The sequence below is a fragment of the Primulina eburnea genome, chromosome 10 (genome assembly GCF_022965805.1).
Source record: "Primulina eburnea isolate SZY01 chromosome 10, ASM2296580v1, whole genome shotgun sequence".
NCBI classification, from domain to species: domain Eukaryota; kingdom Viridiplantae; phylum Streptophyta; class Magnoliopsida; order Lamiales; family Gesneriaceae; genus Primulina; species Primulina eburnea.
The window spans coordinates 3,600,983-3,626,245 of NC_133110.1; the positions used below are offsets into that span (position 1 = coordinate 3,600,983).

Sequence of the window (25,263 nt, forward strand, 5' to 3'; positions counted from 1 at the left end):
AGACGCGATGTGTATCATTACCGTGTTCTGTGTGTACTTCAATATAACTTCCACTGAAATTTTTTTTGGGGGGGATGTTTTTGACACATTCTCCCAATTTGCAGATTATTGATTTATTTTTCAGTATATCTCTGTCATTACCAAGGTCGGCAAACTCTGCTTATGGGCTTGATATTGAATCACGTTATAATGCTTTGTCTGCATTAGAGGATGTTATTGCTATCTTAAGGAGTGTAAGTCACCACTTTACTCTCTTACTTTGTTGCTTGTTTACTTCATTTACTTAAAAAAATCAGAAAGGAAAAATAAATTTGTTTATCTCAAGTTTTATAATCTCCTTTTTATTGGATAGGATGCTTCACTTGATCCATCAGAGGTATTTAACAGGATTGTTTCCTCTGTATGTATACTATTTTCCAAGGATGAGGTAAGTGCTTAAATTGTAAACTCTCAGAACATCATTTTCCCTTTTCTGATATTTAAAGCTATAGATGATGTAATCTCTTTTTTTCTCCATTGGTTTTACACAGCTTGTTGCTGCACTACATGTTTCCTCAACAGCTATCTGTGACAAGATCAGGCTATCTGCGGAAGGGGCAGTTCAAGCTGTGACTGAGTTCATCACAAAGAGGGGAAATGAGCTGAATGAGGTTGATATCTCAAGGTTGTAGAGTTGGGCTCAAGTTTGATTTTGTTTTACATGCAATTATTTGTTATTGCTTTCACAGTTGAATGCATCTGTTTTTTACTATCTATTTTCGTATATGTGAACAGGACAACACAGTCTTTGCTTTCTGCTGCAATTCATGTAACTGAAAAATACCTACGTCAAGAAACTCTTAATGCTGTATCCTTTTGACTTATCTCTATCTCAATCCGGTGATGTTGGACTGTTTGCAAATTTTATTTTGTGATTATGGGTGCTGGTAATCCTGTTGGAATTAGAAAGCTGAAGTGATTTATATGAAACTGGATCAGTTCTTGGGCCTTGATGAATTTCTTTAATGTTGAAAGATCTCCTCTCTTGCTGAGAAAACCAGCTCAAGAATTGTTTTCAATGAAGTGTTGGCTGCTGCTGAGAGAGATATAGCCACCAAAGATGTATCTAGACTACGTGGTGGCTGGCCAATCCAGGATGCATTTTATGTGAGTCTGTACATTGGTATCAGAACCATGTCATTTGCCGATCTATTGTTTATTTTCTAACATTTGTTTGCACCTTTGTTTCAAAGTGTCTGTATTTTGAATTCATTTTTTAATTCACATTTGCAATGTTCAGTATCATTTCTTCATACGTTCATTAGATCTGATTCATATTGGTTCATGCCATTGTCCTTTTTTATCCTTGAATTAACAGTTTTTTGACAGTGCGGGACTCTTTTTGTTACATCTTATTATCTGCTTTCTATTGTTTTATTAGGTGTTTTCCCAGCATTCAGTACTTGCATATTCGTTCCTGGAGCATTTAACTTCTATCCTGAATCAGACGTCTATCTTTCAAGGTGACCTTGGGAAGGGAGAAAATTCCAACAGGTTTGGGGAAGGTCATTTGGAAGATAATATGTTGAACACAGCTGTTATAGCACTTACAGCATTCTTCAGGTTTATTTTGTGCTGTGTGATTTCGTTTACCTATGCTTCTAGGATAATCAACAGTTAATTTTTCCATCTACAGAGGTGGTGGTAAAGTTGGAAAAAGGGCTGTCGAGCAAAACTATGGTTCTGTCCTTGCAACCCTGTTGCTTCACTTGGGAAGTTGTCACAGTTTAGCAAATGCTGGTCAGCAGGAGCCACTAAGGTATTTTAAATCATGTTCTTCCAACACACTTGCAATGCAACTTGAGTTCTTGTTTACTGATCACCTTTATTTATTTGTCAGCACACTTCTGGTTGCATTCAATGCATTCTGTGAATGTGTTGGAGATCTGGAGATGGGAAAGGTATGTGAACCTTGGTTTAGTTGTATTTTATGGAAACTGTTGGAGGAATATAACATAATACTTTGGGAGTAAAAATACGTGTATTCCATTAGTTCCTAATGAGGATTACAATCAACGATAATCAAATTTATAATAGACAACCCTAGACTTTCATAAATAAGGGGATTTTCCAATCAACAATAACAATATTCTCAATTATAGAGATACACTAAATCAATTACAATATTATCTATTATCTTCGACACTCTCCCTCAAGTTGGTGAATAGATGTCTGACAGTCCAGCATGGAAATAATCTTTTGAAACGGTGGACCATTCAATCCTTTGGTGAATATATTTGCTAGTTGATGATCTGTAGACATATGGTGTACAAATTAAGCCAGTATCCAACTCTTTTTTAATGAAGTGTTTTTCAACCTCAGTATGCTTTGTTCAACCATCCTGCACTGGATTATGTGCAATGTTGATTGCTGATTTGTTATCACAATAAAGTTTCATGGGCCCATTCCACTTCAACTTAAATCTTCTAGGATGATCTTCAGCCAAAGCAATTCACAAACTTTTTTTTTAAGAAACGATAAAACAATTCACAAACTCCTTGAGCCATAGCTTTAAATTTTGATTCTGCACTTGACCTTGCTACAACGCTTTGTTTCTTACTCCGCCAACTCACAATATTTCCTCCAAGAAAGGTGCAATATCCAGTCTTTCACTGTTTAACCCAACATAATTTGCATCTGTGTAGGTTTCAAGTACCATAACATAACCTTTTTTTGAACAAAATTCCTTTTCCTGGACTTCCTTTGAGGTATTGAAGTATTCCGTCAACTGCGTGCCAATCAACTTCCTTTGGCTATGCATGAATTGGCTAATCACGCTCACAGTATAGGCTATGTCAGGTCTGGTGTGAGAGAAATATTACGAGTCTCTCTACATGATACATCTATCTATTCACTGGGTCGTCTTCTGAGATGTTCCCAAGCTTGTGGATTAAACTCTACGGGCGTGCTCATAGGTTTACAAGCTAATTTCCTCGTCTATCGAAGTAAATCAATGATGTATTTGTGCGGGAAGATAAAGATTCCTTGCTTCGGGTAGGCTACTTCTATACCAAGTAATATCTTTGATCTCAAATTCTGCTGCTAATCGTTGTCCAAGGCCTGTTTCTCTTTTTCATCATCGCCTGTGATAATAAGACAAGTAATATACTACTAACCCTGATTTTGAGCGTTTCACAAAAAAAATATGATCACCCTTACTTTGTTTGTACCCGATAGATTCCATGGCCTTCGCGTGGTTTGGACGCGAGTTTTCCAAACCATGCTCTTGGGAACTCCATGAGTCCGTGTAGAGCTATCTTCAATCTACACACCTGTCCGTTTCTCAGATTCTTCTCTTATCTGGGTGGAACCGTCTATATAGATCTTTCCCTCAAAATATCCACGCAAGAAGGCATTTTTTACATCAGATTGTTGTAATATCCACCCATAATTTGCTGCAAGTGACAACATTATTATGAAAGTGATCATTTTTGCAACTGAGGCAATTGTTTCTTGATAATCCACACTTTGGTTTTGATAGTACCAAAGCCAACGAAAGATTTATTCGCTGCGGATCTTGGACGGCTACTTGGCAACAAGGGAAGAATATGTTTTCAAGTGGTGGTTCATGGCATATGATGGTCAGTGTTGTTAGACAGTGTCGAGTGATAGGATAAAATAAAAACCAAAATTGCTACATGGATTGGTTCTCATGAAGATTTTCAAAATGTTTTAATCACATATTTATTGAGAGATTTTTTTTATAAGAAACAATATTTTATTATTAATAAAGTGTCAAATTACATTAGTGGACTAGTGATCCACTAAATCATGAACTACACAATACTTTAATATTTAATGATAAACAAAAGTCCAATCTCGCAATATATCAAATATGGAAACATTCTTGAAATCTTCATGAGTCTTGTCCACTTACTGTAATCAACATATTTTAAGTTATTTATAAAATATCGTTTCTTAAAAAAAATGTCTCTGATAACATATCAAGAGGACTTTTATCGCGTAAGACTCTAGAAGGGAGTCAATTGATATGGATTTAGGACAACTGACAGGCACCAGGGGAAGAAATTTTTGGCGTGTCGTGGTTCAGTGCATCTGTTGGTTTGTATGGCTGGAAAGAAATAGAAAAATTTTTGAAGACAAGGAAGAAACAAAAGAACAATGTTGTGAAAAAATAAAGATATCAGTGGCCATGTGGATCGGCCACTCATGAAGATTTCAAGAATGTTTCCATATTTGATATATTGCGAGATTGGGCTTTTGTTTATCATTAAATGTAACGTGTCATGTACTTCTCCATATAGTGGATCACTAGTCCACTAATGTAATTTGACACAATATTATTAATAAAATATCGTTTCTTATAGAAAAAAAATAAGACGAACAACCGTTAAAACAACATCCTCCTATAAGATTTAGGTAAATGGTGTTTGAAAAAAAACATGGGTAATTTTAACCAAGTGACCATTCTTCATTTCAGCAAGTCCATTTCGTTGTGGGTATAAACACAAGGATTCGTCGAAGAGTAGAACATCTTTTATTGCTTTATGGAAAATAATACACGCTTATGTTTCACAAATGTACATACATCACAAGAAAAAGACTCAACATCTAATCCTCTAGTACCTAGATTCTTAGGGTTTTGGTACCAATTGGGCTAGAATTTTTATTGTAATGACCATGGACTATTCCGATCTTTGGCTCTTCTTGGGGCCTCTTCCTGTAAACGTGCTCCCTCTGTGTCTTCTAGCTCACGGGCTTTCTCATGCCCCGTCACACATATAATATCTCACGAAAGTGGTTTATTTCGCTTCTCCCAACACTCGAACCTTGGAGTGTTGGGTATGAATTGAGCTAAATAGGTTAGGAAACACGACTTTGAGAGTTTTGTAGGATGAATGTCCGAATCTACAATGCTGAAGCCATATTTCCTCCTTATTTGATAATAAGGTAGAATGGAAAACATCATTTGAACTAAATTGAGATTGTTTGGTGAGTCGAGGTAGTAGAGTCCATCGCTTTCCTTGGCACGACCAATCGTCCTCCCCATGCTTTGTCCTGAAATTCACAATAATTAGAACAAAAAATCACTGAACAATCTGGTCTTGAGTTAATTTCTTTATAGAACTGATATTCGTTGACAGCTTGGATGCATGTAGAATTCCTTTGAGGCAAGGGAAGGGTTGATTGGTGTATGTCCTAAACCTGCTACAGTGATCAAGGAGCCATTGGCAGTGGTGATTTTTCTAGTACTGGGACAAGGAGAGTGGGTGCTGAAGTTTTGTGATGAATGTTTTATGTGATCAGTTGCTCCAGAGTCTAGCACCCAGGAGTTGGTTAAAGGGCTGTGTGAAGCATTTAGTCCAATGGAAATAGGAAACTTACCAGAATATGTCAATGAACATATACCTTTTTTTTTTCCAAGGGTGTTCAAGAATGCCCTTAGTTGTTCTATCTCCTCTTTGTTGAATTCTTTGGGTTGTGAGAATCTGGATTTTCAACGGGTTGTTGGGTAGACACGTGTGTATCCCCGACCTTTTTGTTGCTTCTGTTTATTTTCCTCGTCCATGTGTGGAGGCTTTCCATGAATTTTCTAGCATCGATCTAGAGTATGGTTTGTTTTTCGACACTTGGGACACCATAATTCATCTTTGGACCCTGGAAGCAGACTTCTTGAAGCATTAAGCTTTGGATTATCTGGATTCGATCCACCATACTTGTTCGCAATCATGGCAGAGCTTCCCACATTTTGGGGTTTAAGCATAACTCCTCTCCTGTTTTCTTCAGATCGGATTATGGCTATAACTTCATTCAGGGACGGAATCTGGTCCCTTCCAAGAATTTGGATGCGAACTTGATCGAATTAGACCTACAAGAAAATCGTAGACACAAACTTGTTCAGTGAAATTCTTTAATATTGTTGCATCATCGGGGCACTTTGCCTCAAAGCAACGATAATTATCGATTTTTTGCCATAAATTCTTGAGTGTATTAGCATATTATGCGATCGATTTATGGCCATGAGTGGTTAAACACGTCCGAACTTTAATTTCATAAATCTGGGTAGAATCTCCCTCCTTAGAGTATGTTTGTCTCACACTCCATATCTCCTTCGCAATGCTTAAGAACATACAGTTATCGCTAATATCTGGCATCATGGAATTCCATAGCACACCATGAGGAGAGTTTTCTTCGTCCCAAGCTGCAAACTCAGGGTTGTCCTTGTTGAGTGCAAGATCAATGAGATGGCTAAGTTTGCCTTTCCCCTTCAATGTGGTTCGGATTAACCAGGACCATTTCAGCTAATTTTTCCCATTTAAACGATATGTAGAATGAAGCTGCCGCAGTTCACCCACAACAGATTGCACTGGCTCATTGGTAGGAGGGGTCTCGGATTTTTCTCCCATCATTGCTTGTAGAAATAAATGGTAGAAAAGTGCAGCAACTTAGGGCTGAAAAATCGAAGAGAGAAAAGTCGAGTTCCTAATGGACAGAGCCATACAGGACAGAGCCATACGGCTCTGATACCATGTTGGAGGAAAATAACATATACTTTTGAGAGTAAAAATACGTTTATTCCATTAATTCGTAATGATGATTACAATTGATAATAATCTAATTTTAAACAACCCAGACTATATAGAGCAGAATATACAATCCCATAAATTAGGAGATTTACTAATCTACAATAACAATTTCCTCAATTATAAAGATACACTAAATCAATTCTGATCTTATCCCTTATCTTCGACATAACTGACCTTCATAATTCATGAATTACTCCTAGATGTCAACAATTTGGTCTGTTTATTCTAGAGGTAGGTGCCAACTTAATTTTTTTTAATACCATTATTTATACTTCTATATCTTATGGGAGGTAGATGTAATTATCATTAAACATTTTATTTGAGTTTGACAATGTAGAAGTGCGTCTTTTTTGCAGATTCTGGCTAGAAACAGAGAACAAAATGAAGAGGAGGCGTGGATTGGTCTCATTGGTGACCTGGCTGGGTGTATTTCAATAAAAAGGCCGAAAGAGGTAGACATCCTAATTTAATTCTTAGTTCCCGCTTTATAATGGACGAAGTGGAAGAGCAAATTCATATCAACTGTCAAATATTCTTCTAATTGAAAGGTTTCTTACTTTTACTAGCTTTTCTGTGCTTGGAAAATATAAGTATACGAGATTAAGTTTACTGCCTTTTGGCACCTAGAATGAAGTTGATCTCACTAAGAACTATGATAGATGAAGGAGAAGTATTCATGTAATTCCCTATTTGATTTTTGAATTGTGATATCATGGAGAATATACATTATCGACTGCAAATCAGATCTGTTGCTTGCTGTTTTTTTATCTTTTATAGTACATGTTTGCACAGACTTCATAGGATCCTGGAGTGTACATGTGTATAAGCTGATGCTATTGTTTGCATGATTCTTAATTTTTGTATCGTCTTACTTTCCCTTGTCATCACTATCAGGTTTCTGCAATATGTTTGATCCTTAGCAAATCATTAGACCAGCCGTACAGATATCTGAGGGAAGCCGCCGCCGCTGCGTTATCGGAGTTTGTGAGGTTTAGGTATATTTACACAGTAATATTCCCTTTTTTAAAGGTGGTGGTTTATGTAGCTTTTTTGGAAGTTGATGTGATGGATACAATAATTTTTAGTGTGGAGTGATATTTGTGTTTAAAGAAGTTAATGGAATGTGAAATGATCAGTTGTTTCTCGAGGAACTCACCAAACAGATCCTTAGTCATTTAGATTTTATTCTTTACATATATATTAGTTTGATTTTGTTATGAACATTAATCGTGTTCGGAAGTTGTCCAAGTAATTTGTATAGATTTTTAAAACCTAATAGTTTCCATTATTAAATATTAGGGTTACTGGTGCTACTAGTGGTGTTATTTGTTGGTTCAAGCTGAAGTTAACTACCGTTCATTCTTGTGGTCATGGTTTTGCATTATACAGTGATTGCATTGGTTCTATATTGGAGCTGATGGTTGAAGGACTTTGTCGACATGTTTCTGATGATTCCCCAACTGTTAGACGCCTTTGTTTGAGAGGACTTGTCCAGGTAGTTCAACATATTTCTAAATATTTTGACATCAATTTTTTGTCTGGCAATTGTTTACCTGTCGGTCGACTTTTTTATTCTGATCAAGTTGTTTTGAGTGCATATTTCATAACTGCAAAATTGGAGTGGTTTGAAAGTACGTTCTGCTGTTGACAACTGACGGGAAAAAACAGTGTTCTTTTAATAAATTTTGTCAGTTCACGCTCTCTTAGTTTTTGCCCCTACTTTTATCATAATTCTAGTACAGCAATGTACATCAACCTCGAGCCAGGGTTGCGTTTTTGTTTTTTTAAGTGATGTAAAGTAGCATCGTCTAACCTTGTAGACCTTCTTATGGAAAGAAGGGGGTTGCGGCAAGGCATAGAGGTTCTGATTATAGATTGGAAGGATATAGAAAGGGGAAGGTCTAGTGGTGATTGGGCACAGGACTTAACTTTTTTCCTCTTGAAATGCTATGGTGTGGTGTGTTGGAGGAAGATGCAGCATATTGAGAGAACTTAGATATTGCTTCAGTTAGAGGTGGTGAAATAGGACAAGTAACAGCCACGTGTTTGTGCTTAGAAAGGCTGGGGATGATTTTAGTTTGTTGACAAATTTCTGGTAGGTAAATATTGTCTTCGAGTGTGAGTTTTATTTGGGCAACTGGGGATTTTAAATAATACTGTGACAAGGAAAGGAATGTGTTTAAGACTGTCATCCCTGTTTATGATTGAAAATCTGTCTTTGCAGTGGAGAAATGTACTGTACCTTGAAGGTTTCGATGCTCTCTTTTGTTTCAGTTTTTAGTGAGTTAAATTTGAGTAGAAATGAACCTTAGCACATTCCAGTGATGCATATACAAAAAAATAGCATAAGTATCAAAGAATATCATGTTCAAAATTATGGACGATCGCAAAAAAATCCTCATGATTCAATGTCATTGGATTATTCCATATCCAAACTATTTTTATGCACTTATCAGTGTGTAACTAATATCCTTATATGTAGGTGACTGTGTTCTTTGTTCTCTCTGTGTGCCTTGCAGATGCCGCCAGTCCATGTTGTCCAGTATACCACTCAAATTCTGGGTGTTATAGTTGCTTTGCTGGATGATCCAGATGAATCAGTTCAGCTTACTGCTGTCTCATGTTTGCTAACGGTGATTTTTTTTAGGATATTCTTTACGCTATTCACTCCCCTGACTGGAAAAAGAACTTACTTTGATCCATATATTTATGCATATTTATCATGCCGATGTTTACCTTTATAGGTTCTTGGATCATCTTCCAGTGATGCGGTGGATCCCGTTTTGCTGAACCTATCTGTTCGGCTTCGCAATCTTCAAGTGAGTTCCTCACATAACCATTTTTATATTCTTTGTAGCTGTAGATTTAGCAGGGGAGTTCTTGATTTTCATCTAATCCTTTGAGAGTCATGAGATTTTAAATGGGTTGCTGTTGAACCAGTAGTTCATTGGTAAGCCTATCAACCTCCAGCTGAGTCAGCTACATATTCTCGGTTGCATGATGAAATTAACTTTTGTAAAAACTCATATTTCTTCCATCAACATATGGTTCCCTTTTCTCTACTTACTCTCCACCGACCATACATTGAGTATCCTCCTATTTAAATAGCATTTTAATTTCCCAAGGTACCTTTTCCTGGACTGCCTCTGGCCTTGGGTTTAATAACTCTCTTGAACTATCACTTTGCACACACCATTACTCTTTTTCTCATCCTGCAGTATTCTACTACCTTGTATAATTATTTGTTTAGGAAAATAAAGAACACGTCTAGCATACACTAATTATTGATCACTACTTTTGAGGTTAAACTTGTAAGGGTTTGGAAATTTTATTTTTTTAACTCATCTTTGTAAATGTGTGCTCACTAAACAAGGATATTTATTTCTGGATGAAGGAAACATGTGATGGCTATTCCATGCCCGGTTTTCATTTAGATTTGATATTGTGCTTAATCATGCAGTGAAGTATGACAATTCACAAATTCAATCTGGTGCAGCCTGTTAGTGAAAAAATGGCCGTTGCTTTGAAAACAGTGGACAAAATATGATGTTCCTGTCGTTCTTTTATTTGTTTCAATTTTTTTTTAATTTCTGACAACTGCATTGAGCTTCTGTGGGATCATTTACCTAACTCTCCTGATGTTTGAATCTGTTTATCTACACATGGGTTTTGGGTCTTATTGGTCTTTATTTATTGTGCGCGAGTGAGACTGCAGAGCCATGTCTAAGATAAACTTTTCCTTTGGTTAGTGCCCATCTTTGCATAATCAACTAGATATGTGGGATACATGAATTTTTTTAGAGCAAGACCATCTTTATTGAACGCAAGAAAGCAACGTACATGGGAGGGGGACTATTCTGAGACCTTTCAATAACTGAAATACGACCAGGATTACATAGCACGCCAAAATAATATATTCAAACATCACTAGGTGATCCGGGAAGAAACGTATATATGGGCACTTATCTGATCCATTCTGTAAAGAACTTTGATTCTCCTGGGAAGCAAATCTTCTGAAAATAATTGAAACCATCTTTCTTCGAAGGCTATATCTGTTAGCGCATCCGCAACATGTTTCCCTTTCCTTATACCTGTGAGATATTTGAACTGGAAATTCTAGAAATGTTAATATTGAAACTTGGAGCTACTAACTCAACACCAAAAGTTAGCTTAATGGGAAACGATTGTCCAAATAATAGACACAGTGCTCAAAAACTTAATTCAACCGATGTGAGACATCTAACATACACCTTTCACGTGCGAGAATGAATATTTGGAGCGTGAATTTACATCATCGGTCATTCATAGGGCAGTCCAACACATAGATGTGGCCTTGGAATGAATATCTGAAGCGGGAATCTTAACATGATATCAGAGCCAGGTTCATATCTTAGCCCAGGTTCCACCATTATGTGTTGATTAATTTCTCGAGAATTGTTTATGTGGGCTTGAATAGTCCTCCTCCCTTGAGCTAGCTTTTAGGGTTGAGTTAGGTCGAAGTCTCAATCTTAACATGGTATCAGAGTCAAGACCCATATTATGTTGGACTACTCTATGAGCCACTTGATAATTTCTTGTAAACTTCACGCTTCAGTTGTTCATTTTTTGGCGTGGAAGGGTGTGTTAAATGTCTCACGTCAGCTGAATTAAGTCTTTGGGAGTTGTATATATGGACTTTTGACAATCTTCTCTCCTTAAGCTAGCTCTTGGGGTTGAGTTAGGTTAAAGTCTCAATTTTAACAAGAAGAATAGAGCAAATTCTTGTCCGGAGATGATTTAGTTCCCAGTCCAAGCGATCGAATTTTGTGATGGTCAAAAAGATGAGCAAATCTGATTCAAGGTAGAGAGAAAAACAACGATGTTCCAGACAAATTTCCAAACCGATCGTAGTAGCCATCAGTTCAGCCCCAAGATTAGAATACATGATGATGATGTGGCAGTGCTCTGAAGATTGATGCTAATGCTATTGAACTTTGAGTTCTGGTCACCATTATGGTTGAACCCAAATGCAGAGCTTTAATTACTTTTTTTGGCATTTTTTTTCTCATATTATTTTGCCTTCAAATGTTAAAATTCAGTTTGTACTGTTCTTTTGGATTCATTGGAGTTGTTAACAATTTTAAAGCTTGATCATCTACTTGGTCAGAAGGCTATCTGTTTATATGGATTCTTTTTTCCCAGATGTGCATGAATGCTAAAATCAGAGCCAACGCATTTTCAGCACTTGGAGCGCTTAGCAGCTATGGGTCTGGGAGGCAGCATGATGCATTCATTGAGCAGGTCTTTTAATCACTGTGATTTTGTAGCATAGCCAGTTTTCATTCAGATATTCTTGAAAATATTAAATTTTTGGTTATCTTAATCTTTTTTTAGTTAATTGGTTTTTACAATTTAGAAAAATATATTATGTTAGCCCTTGAGCAGACCAATTAGATAATTACAATTTTGAAAAATAATTTTACATTAACCCTTAAGCAAACCAAACTTGGATGACATATGGTCTGAAATCAGCAAATATACTGATTATTTTTTCATTATTCTTAAAATAGATCAGCCATTATCATCATCATGATCCAAACCTTTTTAAATCAGGCGGGTTTGGTAAACAAAACAAACTAAGTAAAAGTAATTTTCAAACTTCTACTATGGCTGCTCCAAAAATTATAGAAAGCTAGATACGCTTACCGGATTGCTGGCATGTGGTTAGTTAATTGGAGAGAATCATTTCGATGTTTTCCAAAGTGGTCTTACAAACCCACCCCGGATATTAATAATTGCTCCTTCCTTATACCATTATTTCATCTTTAGTATCATCATGATCCTGCCTCTTTTATATTGTTGAAAGCAGATTTTTTTTTATTATTTCTGGTTGACTAATTTACTGATTTCAAAACTTTTCTCACATACTCGAAGTTCAAATAAAACTTTATTTACTTTACCAGGTTCATGCAGCCTTTCCACGTTTAGCATTACATCTTCATGATGATGATCTTGGGGTACGACGAGCTTGCCGGGTAATAATCCCTTGCTGTTCTTTTGCTATATTGCCTACCTTATCCAGGGAAAGATCATGAATCACTTTACTTTTCCTCACAGAACACTTTCAAATCCATTGTTCCTCTTTTGGAATTTGATGGTATGGCTGCTCTTGTAAACACTCATCGTTTCAGTTCTGATCATCGGTATGTACCAACAGATCCACACCAGGGATTTTTTTTTCTTTCCTTGTATAAACACCCCTCTTTTGTGCCTGTACCACATCAGAAGTGACTATGAAGATTTCCTGAGAGACCTGGCTAAGCAATTTACTGAGCATATACCTTCCTTGGTTGACACATACTTGGCTTCAATAATACAGGTCCACATTTTTATACGAGTTTTTGCTAATGCCCATCTTATCCGTGAATTACGAAATGAGGGAGAAATGGGGAGAGAAGAAAGCATGCCGTTGATTTTTATTCTGCCCTTTAAAATCATAGTCCTCGACAAGATCTTTTAATTCCTAAAAGTTTTCAAATTATTCGTCCTTGTTATCATTATAATAGAATTTTATTGAAAAAATCTTCTGGGTTGGCATGTCATTGATGTGCAGGCTTTTGAAGCTCCTTGGCCAGTAATACAAGCAAACGCTATTTATTTGTGTAGCAGTGTAATTTCTGTTGCAAATGATCAGCATATATCGGCCCTTTACCACAGCCAGGTTCTCATTTGAATTATTGATTCTGTTGAAATGCAGCAAAAAAAACATTTCGTGTTCTTTCTTTTCTTAGGTATTTGGAATGTTGGTTGGAAAGATAATCCGGTCATCAGACGCAATTGTTAGAGCTACATGTTCCTCAGCTCTTGGTTTACTACTGAAGTCAACAAATCCAAGTTCATGGAAAGTTGCTCGGCTCGATCCGGGGAACTCCATCCTGGCTGGAAGTGAGTCTGATTCTTCTAGGAGAACTTGATATGATTCAAGACTAGTTTGCAAATTTGATGACGTCTTAACTAGAACCAATCACCACCATTGAATGTGCCACGAGAAATATGGTTCTTGGATCAGAAGCATCATCGGTAACATTCGTCGTTCATCGAGCAGTACGAGGAGCAGTGCTTTGTTAATGAAGATGGCTCTTGGATCTCTTATCACAACATTCGAGTGTGTATAGATAGATGCGAGGTAAATTTTGTGTGTGTATATGCATGCAACTAAAGCCCTATGTATATTATGTCATGTAGATAGATACTGGTTGTGTATTTCGTTACTCGCGAGACTATTTCGTGTAGTTTCCCAGCATCTAAAGTGTATACAAACGAAAAGCGTCGTTGTAGTTCTTACAAATTATTTGCCTTGGTATTGTGCATGAGCCCTGAATAGTTCTGTTTTATGCACGGATTCGGGATCATGTCCATTCAAACACACAAATTCTAAATTTGGCTCGAGTTCTAGCTCGATCTTGTAATAATAATCAAGCTACCGTAGACAACACGCGAGCTAACTCGATCCTGATTCATTTGCATGTTAGATTATGTTTCGTTAGATTCGAAGGCAATCGAACGTAACCGAAAATGATGAAGATAAATGTAACAGATTATGTTTCGTTAGATTCGATTGATTTCGCCAGGGGATGCTTATTAACTTAATGTTACAATTAAAACAAAAAGAAATGAAATTATATGTCAAATTTCTCGGCTGGTTTTCTTTCTTTTAATAGTTTTAGTCTTTTTTACGATACGACGTTAATGTTATATAACTGTAATGTTGATGTGTGCAATGTCATATAAGCAGGAATAAAAATTTAAATAATAAAAAAATAGGGAGATAAAAGAGCAGAAATGGACGTGTGATGTCGCGTTTTTAGTCCTTTTATTTCCGGTACGGACAATATATCTAGCCAAGTTGCTTGGTCCTCACTCTGCGTGCATGCCAAGCTCACATTTGTCCAAGAAGAATGTTCTATTTTGTGTCCGATAACCGCCTAAAGTAACCAACAGACACCCTTTTCCGATTGTAATAGCCACAAGAATTCAGGACATCGCGATAACATATATCTGCTTATGTATGCTCTTACATCATCCGCAAGTAAGCGACAAATTCTCACACGAGATATAAAGATAACTAATCTTACAGCCAGACAACGAAAACAGACCACTCAGCTTTAAACCACTCAGCTTTGAAAAAAAATTTCTAGATAATCCAATCCCATTGTCTTTCCTGCAGAGAGTGACGTACGTATACGTAGGTACCATGGCCGTAGATGAATGCCAAAAACCTCACTTTGCGTTGCTTCCTTTCATGGCTCAGGGCCATACGATCCCCATGGTTGACATAGCCAGGTTGCTGGCGAAGAGAGGAGCCATTATCACCATTTTAACCAGTCGTCACAATGGAAAAAGATTCGAAAACGTGATCCATCGAGCAATAGATTGTCAACTCAATATCCGAGTCGTGCATCTAAAGTTGCCGTGTGTCGAAGCCGGGCTGCCCGATGGGTGCGAGAATTTCGACATGCTGGCATCGATGGAGGATGCTGCGAAGTTTTTCGTCGCTGTCGGCATGTTGAAAGACCAGGTTCGAGAAATCATTGAAGAACTCGAACCGCGGGTCAACTGTTTGATTGCTGATATGTGTTTCACGTGGGCTTCAAATCTTGGTAAAGTCTTGCATATTCCTAGACTTATGTTTCACGGGACCAGTTGCTTTTCTCTTTTATGCATGTACATGTTGAAAATTTCCAAGGATTTTGAAGCCATAGCTTCTTATTTCGAGTATTTTGTGGTGCCGGGATTGCCCGATAGAATTGAAATGACCAAAGCTCAGCTTTGGGGAACCGTTAATCAGTTGGATTCGAACTGGAATGAAATAAAGGACCAAATGAGACGAGCTGAGGATGAAGCATTTGGAGCAGTGATAAATACTTTTCATGATTTGGAGCCTGAATACTTGAAAGAGTACATGAAAGTAAGAGATGGTAAAAAGCTCTGGTCTGTCGGTCCCGTTTCGTTATGCAACATAGATGGGCTAGATATCGCTGAGAGGGGGAATAAAGCATCCATTGATGAAGATAAATGCTTAAAATGGCTAGATTTACAAGAAAAAGCCTCCGTTATTTACGTCTGTCTTGGAAGCCTGTCCCGTTTTTCCACTTCGCAATTGATGGAGCTCGGTTTAGCCTTACAAGCTTCTAATCGACCCTTCATATGGGTTATCAGAAATGCATCAGATGAATTAAAAGAAAGGCTATTCGAAGAGAAACTCGACACCGACGAGAGAGGGTTCTTGATCCATGGGTGGGCACCGCAAGTGATGATACTTTCTCATCCATCAGTCGGAGGGTTTTTGACGCATTGCGGATGGAACTCGACGCTTGAAGGAATAACTGCAGGCTTGCCAATGATAACATGGCCGGTGTTTGCTGATCAGTTTTGCAACGAAAAGTTTATCGTCCATGTGATCAAGACCGGTGTAAGAGTAGGTGTTGAATTGCCTGTCCTTCTTGGAGAGGAGGAAAAGGTGGGAGTGTTAGTTAAACATGATGAGATCAAAACGGTCATTGGTGAGCTAATGGATGGAGGAGACGAAGGGGAAGAGAGACGAAAACGAGCTCGAAAACTGGGTGAAATGGCCAAAAGAGCAACAGAGGAAGGAGGTTCTTCCTTCAAAAACATTGAGTTGCTTATACAAGATGTCATCATGTATCAAGAAAATGAAGCAATCCTATCTGAAAATGGTGCATTATTAGATCATGAAAATATGACAAAATGGCAGCACATTAAGACATAATTATAAAGGGTGAACCCCCACCCCGAGGGCCCACACAGAGCCGTCTCAAGCCCCGGTGTGAAGGGAGGTAAATCAGGGTTTTGCATCGACAGCAGGTACCCAGAGGAGAGGTTGGCAGGAGAAATTCTCCAAAAAAAGAGAGCCGAGACTCGATCTCTCACCAACATGGATTAAAATATCCTTCACTTCAGGTCCATACCACACGACCTATGTCCCTGGAGGCCATTAAGACATAATTATAGCTTGTACTAGGGTTGATTTGGTTCTCGCCACTGCAGTGAATTCTTTAAAACGCATTTCTGCTGTTCTCCTTTAATTTTTTTCTTTCTCATTTTATTTTTTTTAGTGTATAATTAATGAGATCCAACCCCTTGACCCCAAATGAAAAGAAATTGGGTCAATAATGGTCACTAGGAATATAATAGGATCACTTGATTGCCATAATAAAAAAAACTTAACCTATTATATAATTTATAGGATCAAGATTTGAAATATGAAAAATCAAATATATTAATCATGTTCGAAATTTTCTTTTTTTTTCAATTAGTTTTGTTGAATTAAGTAAAACTATGTCATTTTCTTCACACACTTCTATATAATAGAGTATATCATTATCTAAACTTACATAGCTTACATAAAAGATAAAAAATTGTATGAGACGATATCATATATCGTATTTTGTGAGACGGATATCTTATTTGGCTCATCAATGAAAAATATATACATTACCTTTTATGTTAAAAATATTACTTTTTATTGTGAATATCGTTAGGTTGACACGTCTCACATATAAAAATTCGTGAGATCGTCTCATAAGAGACCTACTCTACATAAAATATAGAATAAAATGAAAAGTTGTTAATTCACGATCCTAGAACTTTTATTTTTTATTCAGATTTTCACGTGGGTAAAATAAGTAATAATGATAATAATTAATTTTATTATTCAAAAAATATTTGTACAATTTTCCAAAACTTATTTAATGAGATTATATTAGTAAAAAAAATATTGAACTATATATTTAAAATAATCGGAAATTTTTTTTTTAATATGATTGAAACTTGCAACACAATTTTAAAGAAGCTAAGTGCACTTGCTAGAGTGGCCTCTTCTATGCAAGAATAATCTCTTGGCCATCAAGATTTGATTTTGTCATAATCTCTTTGATCAAACTTGTCATATTCCCATAAGAAGAGCCTCCGTCGATAGCCTTCTTCGCCATTTCTCCAAGCTCCCTGGCTTTTCTCCTCCTTTCTTCTCCATTTTCCCCTTCATCCATCACCATATCCAAAGCTTTCTTGACATCATCACTTTTAACCAAAACTCCAACTTTTTCTTCATCTCCCCACTTGACAGGCGTTTCCACACCAATACTCACCCCAATCTTCAGCACTTCCACGACCAGTTTCTCATTGCAAAATTGCTCTGCAAAAAGTGGCCATGTCACCATTGGCACCCCTGCCGAAATCCCTTCGAGCGTCGAGTTCCATCCGGCATGCGTCAAGAATCCTCCGATGGCTTTATGTGACAGAATCAGAACTTGGGGAGCCCATCCCCTGATTATGAGTCCTCTTCCACTAACCCTTTCTTCAAATCTGTTTTCCAGGATCCATCTCTCCAGTTCACCTGATTTGTCGCCTCCTCCCAACGACCAAATAAAAGGCCTGTTCGATTCCTCCAGACCAAGTGCAAGTTCCATCATTTGTGGTGTTATTAGGCGCGATAAGCTCCCAAGACTGGCGTAAATCGCTGATCGGGGCTCGTGTAAATCGAGCCATTTTAGACAATCTTTCTCGTTGATGGAAGCTTTGTTTCCTCTGTCGACCAAATCCAGGCTATTTTTGTTGCACAAGGAAACAGGGCCAATGCACCACACCTTTTCACCTTTGGCTTTGGTATACTCCTTGACATACTCAGCCTCCAATTCTTGAAAACTATTCACCACTACCCCGAATGATGTCTTTTCTGCAGCTCTGATTTGATCTGCAACATCTTTTATAGCAGACGAGTTCCTATTCGTGGAACCAGTAACCTGGAATTTTCTTAATCTGATAGAATCAGGCAAATTCGGAACCTCGAATTGCTCCGAATCTGAACTCAATGTATCAAGAATCTTGGAGGATACAATATTGTGCGAGCACAAGAGGGAGAAACAGCAAGTTCCATGGAAAACTATTCTAGGGATCTGAAACTTTTCAGCAAGTTGTGTAGTCCAGGGCAAACCCATGTCTGAAATCAGGCAGTTCGGCCGAGGTTTTAGCTCCTCAAACAGTTCTTCCACTTCTTTCTGCAATAAACTAAGGGCTACAAAGAAATTCGAAGCCAAATCCAGGGAAGGGAGCGAATCAAGATTCTCACACCCTTCGGGTAACCCTGCTTCCGAGGATGGAAACCGGATTTTGAGGAGATGAATTTCCAGACCTGATTCTGTCGCACGATCAATCGTTGTGCTGAATCTGTTGGCATTGACGGGGGTGGTGATTATCGTGACAACCACACCTCGCTGTGCGAGTAATTTCGCAATGTCTATCATGGGAATCATGTGCCCCGGAGCCATGAGAGGGAACAGGATGAAGTGGAGCTTGTGGGATTGAGTAGCCATGGCAAAAATGGATGAAGATTTTCGAGGACTTTGAGGTTTGAGCTTGATTATGCCTCCAACAAAAGAATGGATTCTTGGAAAGTTGGGTGTTTTTCTCGTTAGTTTGTGGGATTTGACAATTGCATCAAAATTTGCTGATTCTTCTACATTTATTCATTTATTTATTTTGAAAAGAGGTGATATTCTTGAGGAAAGCAATCAAAGTACGCCATCTATACATGGTTTAGACTCATTGAAAAAAAAAAACAAAATAACATGGTTCACTCGATTTTTTCCAAGAGTTACCAAATTCTGATTTCGTTTTTGTCATGTCATCTTCTTTTCTGATATATTATAGTAGTGCATGTGAATCTTGACATTTTGTTGAGAATCAATGATCGTTGATATTAAAAATTTTATTCGATATTTTAACTGAGCTTTAATTCTTAATCACTGAGTATATTGATATTTTTTAAATAATGTTTGAATTTTGATAGACTGATCTTGAAATAAACTGTCAGTTATGTTTCATCAATTGTCTTTATATTAGTATGCCTATCAGTATCTCTCACACACAATCTGTTTAGTTCGATAGTCGGTTATTAGACTCTTAGAAAACTTTTACCCATGATTAGTTAGTTTTCTTCTTGAAGTCAGTAAGAATATGTAATTATAAATTGGATCAGCGACCTAATTAAATCACCAAAAATTACCATGTTTCTAACATATTATTATTCAGACAAAAATTTGTGTAAGACGGTCTCACGAGTCGTATTTGTGAGACGGATCTTTTATTTGCGTCACCCATGAAAAAATATTACTTTTTATGCTAAGAGTATTACTGTTTATTGTGAATATGGGTAGAGTTGACCCGATCTCATAGATTATGATCCGTGAGACGGTCTCACATGAGACATACTCTATTATTCAAATATAGTACAAGTTTTTCTAAAAATTAATCTCAAAGGATCTTATTTGAATAAAATCTGCGCGCTGGCTAATGATTGATGTGAACGCGGAACAATCAGTCAATTTAAAATCATATTAGTTTCTATTAATAGTGGACAATTTTTTAAAAGCAAAAACATATGTAAGACAGTCTCATGGGTCGTATTTGTAAGATGGATATCTTATTTAGGTAATTCATGAAAAAATATTATTTTTTATGCTAAGAGTATTACTTTTTATTGTGAATATGGGTAGGATTGACACGTCTCACAAATTACGATCCGTGATACTCACTCTTTTTTAAAATAAGTGGTCTTACATGTTTACTTATAAAGATTAAAGGTACACATAATTTTTCAAAAACAAACTAACAAAGATATATAGTAATATCTTTGTCAAAATAATTCGATCCATTTATTTCTCTTTCTTTTCTTTTTTTCTTTTTTTGGGTGGGGATAATTTTCGATCCATTTCTCACTAGTGAACAAACGAATATAACAGCTAATTCATACATAACAGCAAATTTTGGATTTTTCATCCCTGTCTTCTACACATATCGTATGGAAACAGTACACGTAACTGCGTGCAGACTTCTCATTTAAATGTAATATATTTTTATTTTATTTTTTGGCAATAGTTATATTTATAAGTTTAATCTAGAACAAGCATTCGTGTAATTATTTTTTTATTACGTTTAAAATCAGTAAGTATATGCATACAAAAAACCACTATAAAAATCCCGACTCGATCTATCTCAATCCCTGATAATGAGAATAAAACAAATTCTTATATCTTATGTAACAATTTGTTCCCTGCAAATATATAATCGAAATTGTTACACCTATGTATTTGTAAATATAATTAATATTCGATAAAAATATCATTGTATTTTGTCATTTTAAAAATTCTCATTGCTATTGCTAAATAAAACGAGTAATATAAAGTTTTATTTTATATGCTAAAATAATTTATTGAATGACTTATAATTTATCTGATACAAAAATACAAGTTCGAAAGAGTCTCGAGATCGATCGAGACTCGGTTGCGCCCCCACCTTGACGTATAATAAAGAGGATAATATATTAAAGATAAACCCTGTTTATTTGCATTCATCATTCGATTATGCCCTACTTCATCCATGAATCAATTTCAGGATCAAATGCAAAATAAGATTTCTTAGGGTTTTAATTATATGACAAAATAACGTGTTCGAATCGTTAATTGTCGACCGTCGAGGTCAATTTTAAAAACTGTATAGAGTATTTAATATTTAAAAAAATATTTTTTTTAGAAAAACTAAGGAAAATATATATATAAAAACTTAACGGCTATATTGTACAAAATCCAACCTTTTGTTTATAAATAACATTTTTTTCTTTATTGTGAAATTCATCCGCTTTTTAATATTGTGACTTTTTTTACTGATATGTTTTAAAATTATGTTATGCTTTTTAAAATTACGTTAAGTTTTATAATTTAATTACGTGTAATTATAATTTTTTTAACAAAATGTGTAATTTTATTCTATTTTTTAAATACAAAATTATTATTATTTCAACATAAAATGGCTGAGATTAAGTTATGGTACCATTGTATTTGCTCATTGGACCTGAACTAGAATGGGAAATTATTGAATGAAGGCATATTAAATTTGTAGTATTCAAACTTGAGAACTCGAAAAAAGCCGTTTCAATGGCGGGCATTCAACCAGAGCATCTGAACTTCCTTTTGATCCCTTTTATGGCCCCCGGCCACGTAATTCCGATGATAGACATGGCCAAGGTGCTGGCCAGACACGGCGTCAACGTAACAATCATGCTCACCCCCTTGAATTTCAATCGATTCAGTTCAGTGGTCAATCGAGCCGCCGTGTCCGGATTACCAATTCAGCTTCTCCAAATCAGGTTTCCGTCCGAGGAAGCTGGATTGCCGGTGGGATGCGAAAGCGCGGATACTCTCCCCTCTTACCAACTAATCCACAATTTCTTCGTCGCTATCAAACTCTTGCTGGCGATTGTGGAAGAAAAATTGGAAGAAATGAATCCCATCCCTAGCTGCGTAATCTGCGACAAACATCTGCCGTGGATGGCGGAGGCCTGCAAGAAATTTGAGATTCCGAGGGTTGCTTTTGATGGGATGAGCTGTTTTACCCAGCTGGTGATGCATAATTTATATGTTTCGAAGATTCATGAAAGTGTTCCGGAAACAGTGCCATTTGTTGTGCCTGGTTTGCCGGATGAAATTGAGTTCACAAAGCTTCAGCTTCCGGGATTGTTTAACCCAGGAACCAGTGATTTTTTCGAGTTTCGAGAACAGGTTCGGTAGTAAAAACCCACTTTCATCCTGGATTTTGATTAAAATCTTAATATGTTTTTTTTAAAATAATGTATTAGAGTTTAAAAAGTGACAAGATTTAATTTTTGTACCTTGTTATCACAAATATCACTCAAGATTTATTTATGATGAAACTAATACAGGTGAGATTAACGGAGTCACAGGCATACGGAGTGGTGGTGAACAGTTTTGAAGAGCTAGAAAATGGATATGTGGATGAGTTTAAAAAGATTAGAGGCGGCAAAGTTTGGAGTATAGGACCGTTGTCCCTTTCAATTGATGACAATTTAGACAGGGCAGAGAGAGGTAATCAAGCCTCCATTGATGCAGCTCAGTGCTTGAAATGGTTTGACAGTAGGCGGCCAGGTTCTGTAATCTATGCCTGTCTCGGAAGCCTTGCGCGCCTTTCAGCTCCACAGTTTCTTGAGCTTGCTTTGGGGCTAGAAGCATCGAACCATCCGTTTATTCTGGTGATGAACGCTGGATCAGAATCCAAAGAAATCGAGAAGTGGATTTCGGAGGAAGGGTTCGAGGAAAGGACGAGAGAAAGGTGCCTTTTGATTCGGGGTTGGGCCCCACAGGTGTTGATTCTGTCGCACCCTGCAGTGGGAGGATTCTTGACACACTGTGGATGGAACTCGACTCTGGAAAGTGTTTGTGCCGGTTTGCCGATGGTAACATATCCGTTGTTTGGTGAGCAGTTTTTGAATGAAAAGTTAGTCGTGCAGGTTTTGAAGATTGGAGTTGGAGTCGGAGCTCGAGTTGCGATACATTTGGGGGAGCAAGAAAAGCCGGAGGCCAAGGTGACGAGGGACAGAATTCAGGCCGCGGTCGAGATGGTAATGGATCAAGGAGAAGAGGGATGTGAGAGGAGGAGAATGGCACAAGAGCTTGGGAAAATGGCGAAAAGATCGGTCAAAGATGGAGGATCGTCTTGCTTAAACATCAAGTTATTGATCGAAGATATCGCAAAATTAGCTAAACAAAAGAAATCAGTTTAGTGATGTATAGCCATCCAATTTGATTCATCAAATTTTCTGTTTGTTTTATGTGATTTTAAATGTTTGTTCTACAATCAGTTCTGTTTAGATTCAACTTTGGAAAATGTTATTTCTGGTGTAATCAATCAATTTTGAATTGGTCTAGAAGGTCTCAAGAATCTTTATCTGTGAGACATATCAATCTTACTGATATTCACAATAAAAAGTAATACCCTTAACATAAAAAGTAATAACTTTTCATGGATAACCCAAATAAGATATATGTCTCACAAAATATGACATGTGATATCGTCTCACACAAGTTTTTGCCATCAATTTTTGCATGGATTCGGCTATGCAAATACAAGTTGTCATTTGCTTCGTTTCAAATCTTTCACGACATCAGTTAGAAGAACGTTTTATTTGATTTCAATTCGTTGAGTTTTTTTTTTCCTCATGAAAGAATTTATAAGTTGTTCAAGAGAACTTATAAGTTCTAAATTAATGGGTTGTAATTCCTTGTAATTTTTTATAATCAATACATGCATAAATTTATATTGAGAGTTGGTTACACAAAGAGTAGGTCTCTTGTGAGTCGGTCTCACGAATATTTATTTGTGAGACGGGTCAATCCTACCGAATTCACAATAAAAAAATAATACTCTTAGCATAAAACGTAATACTTTTTCATGGACGACTCAAATAAGAAATCTGTCTCACAAAATACGACTCGTGACACCGTCTCACAAAAGTTTTTGTCTTACACAAAATGTCGGAGAATAGACGATTTCGTCTCCCTTGAAATAGGGCTTAGAAGTTTATCGAATATCAAATTGTGAAGCGATTGCGATTAGCCCAAATAGTCAATTATTCGTGCTCTAACTAAAGCACATTATCAATCAAATTTTAAACCCACGAGCCCAAATCACTTGAATTTTTTTTATATGCCGTGAACTTAAGAAAAAAGTGGCATATGAATCTACACACGAGTATTGATTATGAGCATATATTGTCATAATATAGATTTTATATTTTGTTTCGAGTAAAATATCACATTTATGGTAAAAACTTGAGTGAGACGGTCTTACATATTGTATTTTGTGAAACAGATATATTATTTGGGTTATCTATGAAAAAATATTACTTTTTTATGCTAATTGTATTATTTTTTATTGTGAATATCGGTAGGGTTGATCCGGCTCACAAACGACCTACTCCAAATTTAAATATCATAACAAAATTTAAAAATTGTTAGATCAAAATTTATTGTCAGGAAAAACAAAAACAAAAAAAACTATAGTCGTTAACAAAACCAAAACTTTTTTTCAATATGTTATGGTAGCTGATCTAATGGCCCAAATAAACTCAAATCAATTGGAGTCGTTGATGCTGCAAGTAAGGCAGTACCCTACGTATAACATTGAATTTCCCATGCTATATATACTTGAACACTAAATAGTATCGAATTTCCGAGTTGTTTTTATATTAACGAGGATGATTTCTTTTTAGGAGTAAGAGATACATTCTTGAATGAGTCACTAACAAGAGAAGCAAACTCGGTAAATTAATATAATGCCTTACCTCGAGAAAATGGTTTGATGTTTTTCAAATGCTCGCAATGCAAAAATCAGGTCGACTATCCCGATTATAATAGCAGTACTGAACAAAGTTTCTCAAAACTTAGAACTCATCAGAATTTTCTTCAATCAATCAATTGTAAAGAAAATTTGAATTGATTGTTTAAGTTATCAGTTGAGAAAGAAATTACTAAACAATTTGATTACACAAATTGGATCAATATTTTTAGCTCTGAATGTAAAACTGGTTATTTTTTAGTGATCATTTGAACATTTATAGTCAAATATTTATCGTTAAAATTTTAAGTTGTTTTAATAATCATTTTGACCCGGTTTAAGATCCAATTTTGTGGATAACTATTTGATTAATAAAATTGGATCTTAAACCGGGTCAAAATGATTATTAAAACATCTTAAAATTTTAACGATAAATATTTGACTATTAATCTATCCTTATTTAATACATTCAACCAAACACTAAGGCATT

The 25,263-nt window shown here is 36.4% G+C and overlaps 4 protein-coding genes across 6 annotated transcripts in view; 3 read left to right on the plus strand and 1 right to left on the minus strand.

Annotated features, from left to right (window-relative positions):
- Window positions 1–13,971, plus strand: part of LOC140842588 (protein SHOOT GRAVITROPISM 6-like) — a 32,403-nt gene extending 18,432 nt beyond the window's left edge. For 2 of the 3 annotated variants that reach the window (XM_073210594.1, XM_073210596.1), the window contains 19 exons: window positions 105–233; window positions 353–427; window positions 531–664; window positions 775–847; window positions 1,015–1,146; window positions 1,421–1,602; window positions 1,676–1,798; window positions 1,880–1,940; window positions 6,944–7,039; window positions 7,482–7,582; window positions 7,977–8,082; window positions 9,107–9,220; window positions 9,332–9,406; window positions 11,769–11,867; window positions 12,530–12,601; window positions 12,684–12,769; window positions 12,852–12,945; window positions 13,180–13,287; window positions 13,358–13,971. In XM_073210594.1, the coding sequence (XP_073066695.1) occupies window positions 105–233; window positions 353–427; window positions 531–664; window positions 775–847; window positions 1,015–1,146; window positions 1,421–1,602; window positions 1,676–1,798; window positions 1,880–1,940; window positions 6,944–7,039; window positions 7,482–7,582; window positions 7,977–8,082; window positions 9,107–9,220; window positions 9,332–9,406; window positions 11,769–11,867; window positions 12,530–12,601; window positions 12,684–12,769; window positions 12,852–12,945; window positions 13,180–13,287; window positions 13,358–13,540 (2,043 nt within the window). In that variant the 3' untranslated portion in view covers window positions 13,541–13,971. The remainder of the gene's footprint in view (window positions 1–104; window positions 234–352; window positions 428–530; window positions 665–774; window positions 848–1,014; window positions 1,147–1,420; window positions 1,603–1,675; window positions 1,799–1,879; window positions 1,941–6,943; window positions 7,040–7,481; window positions 7,583–7,976; window positions 8,083–9,106; window positions 9,221–9,331; window positions 9,407–11,768; window positions 11,868–12,529; window positions 12,602–12,683; window positions 12,770–12,851; window positions 12,946–13,179; window positions 13,288–13,357) is intronic. The other variant, XM_073210595.1, reaches the window with a different exon arrangement.
- Window positions 13,972–14,712: 741 nt separating this feature from the next.
- On the plus strand, window positions 14,713–16,654 carry LOC140842587 (UDP-glycosyltransferase 73C4-like). Its single transcript, XM_073210593.1, has one exon. The coding sequence runs from the start codon at window positions 14,821–14,823 to the stop codon at window positions 16,354–16,356; it is 1,536 nt and encodes a 511-aa protein (XP_073066694.1). The 5' UTR covers window positions 14,713–14,820; the 3' UTR covers window positions 16,357–16,654.
- A 722-nt stretch (window positions 16,655–17,376) lies between these two features.
- LOC140842590 (UDP-glycosyltransferase 73C25-like) lies at window positions 17,377–19,156 on the minus strand. Its single transcript, XM_073210597.1, has one exon. It carries the CDS (start codon window positions 18,956–18,958, stop codon window positions 17,468–17,470), a length of 1,491 nt encoding a protein of 496 aa, XP_073066698.1. The 5' UTR covers window positions 18,959–19,156; the 3' UTR covers window positions 17,377–17,467.
- A 2,360-nt stretch (window positions 19,157–21,516) lies between these two features.
- Window positions 21,517–23,347, plus strand: LOC140803579 (UDP-glycosyltransferase 73C11-like). The gene is made up of 2 exons (XM_073159480.1): window positions 21,517–22,201; window positions 22,363–23,347. Exons 1-2 carry the CDS (start codon window positions 21,578–21,580, stop codon window positions 23,218–23,220), a joined length of 1,482 nt encoding a protein of 493 aa, XP_073015581.1. The 5' UTR covers window positions 21,517–21,577; the 3' UTR covers window positions 23,221–23,347.
- The last annotated feature ends 1,916 nt before the right edge of the window (window positions 23,348–25,263 follow it).

Bases quoted from the DNA above. Each gene is read 5' to 3' on its own strand.
- LOC140842587 (XM_073210593.1), top strand. From the start codon at position 14,821: ATGGCCGTAGATGAATGCCAAAAACCTCACTTTGCGTTGCTTCCTTTC.
- LOC140842590 (XM_073210597.1), bottom strand. From the start codon at position 18,958: ATGGCTACTCAATCCCACAAGCTCCACTTCATCCTGTTCCCTCTCATG.
- LOC140803579 (XM_073159480.1), top strand. From the start codon at position 21,578: ATGGCGGGCATTCAACCAGAGCATCTGAACTTCCTTTTGATCCCTTTT. The intron at 22,202-22,362 runs GTTCGGTAGTAA...AAACTAATACAG, and splicing joins TTTTCGAGTTTCGAGAACAG to GTGAGATTAACGGAGTCACA.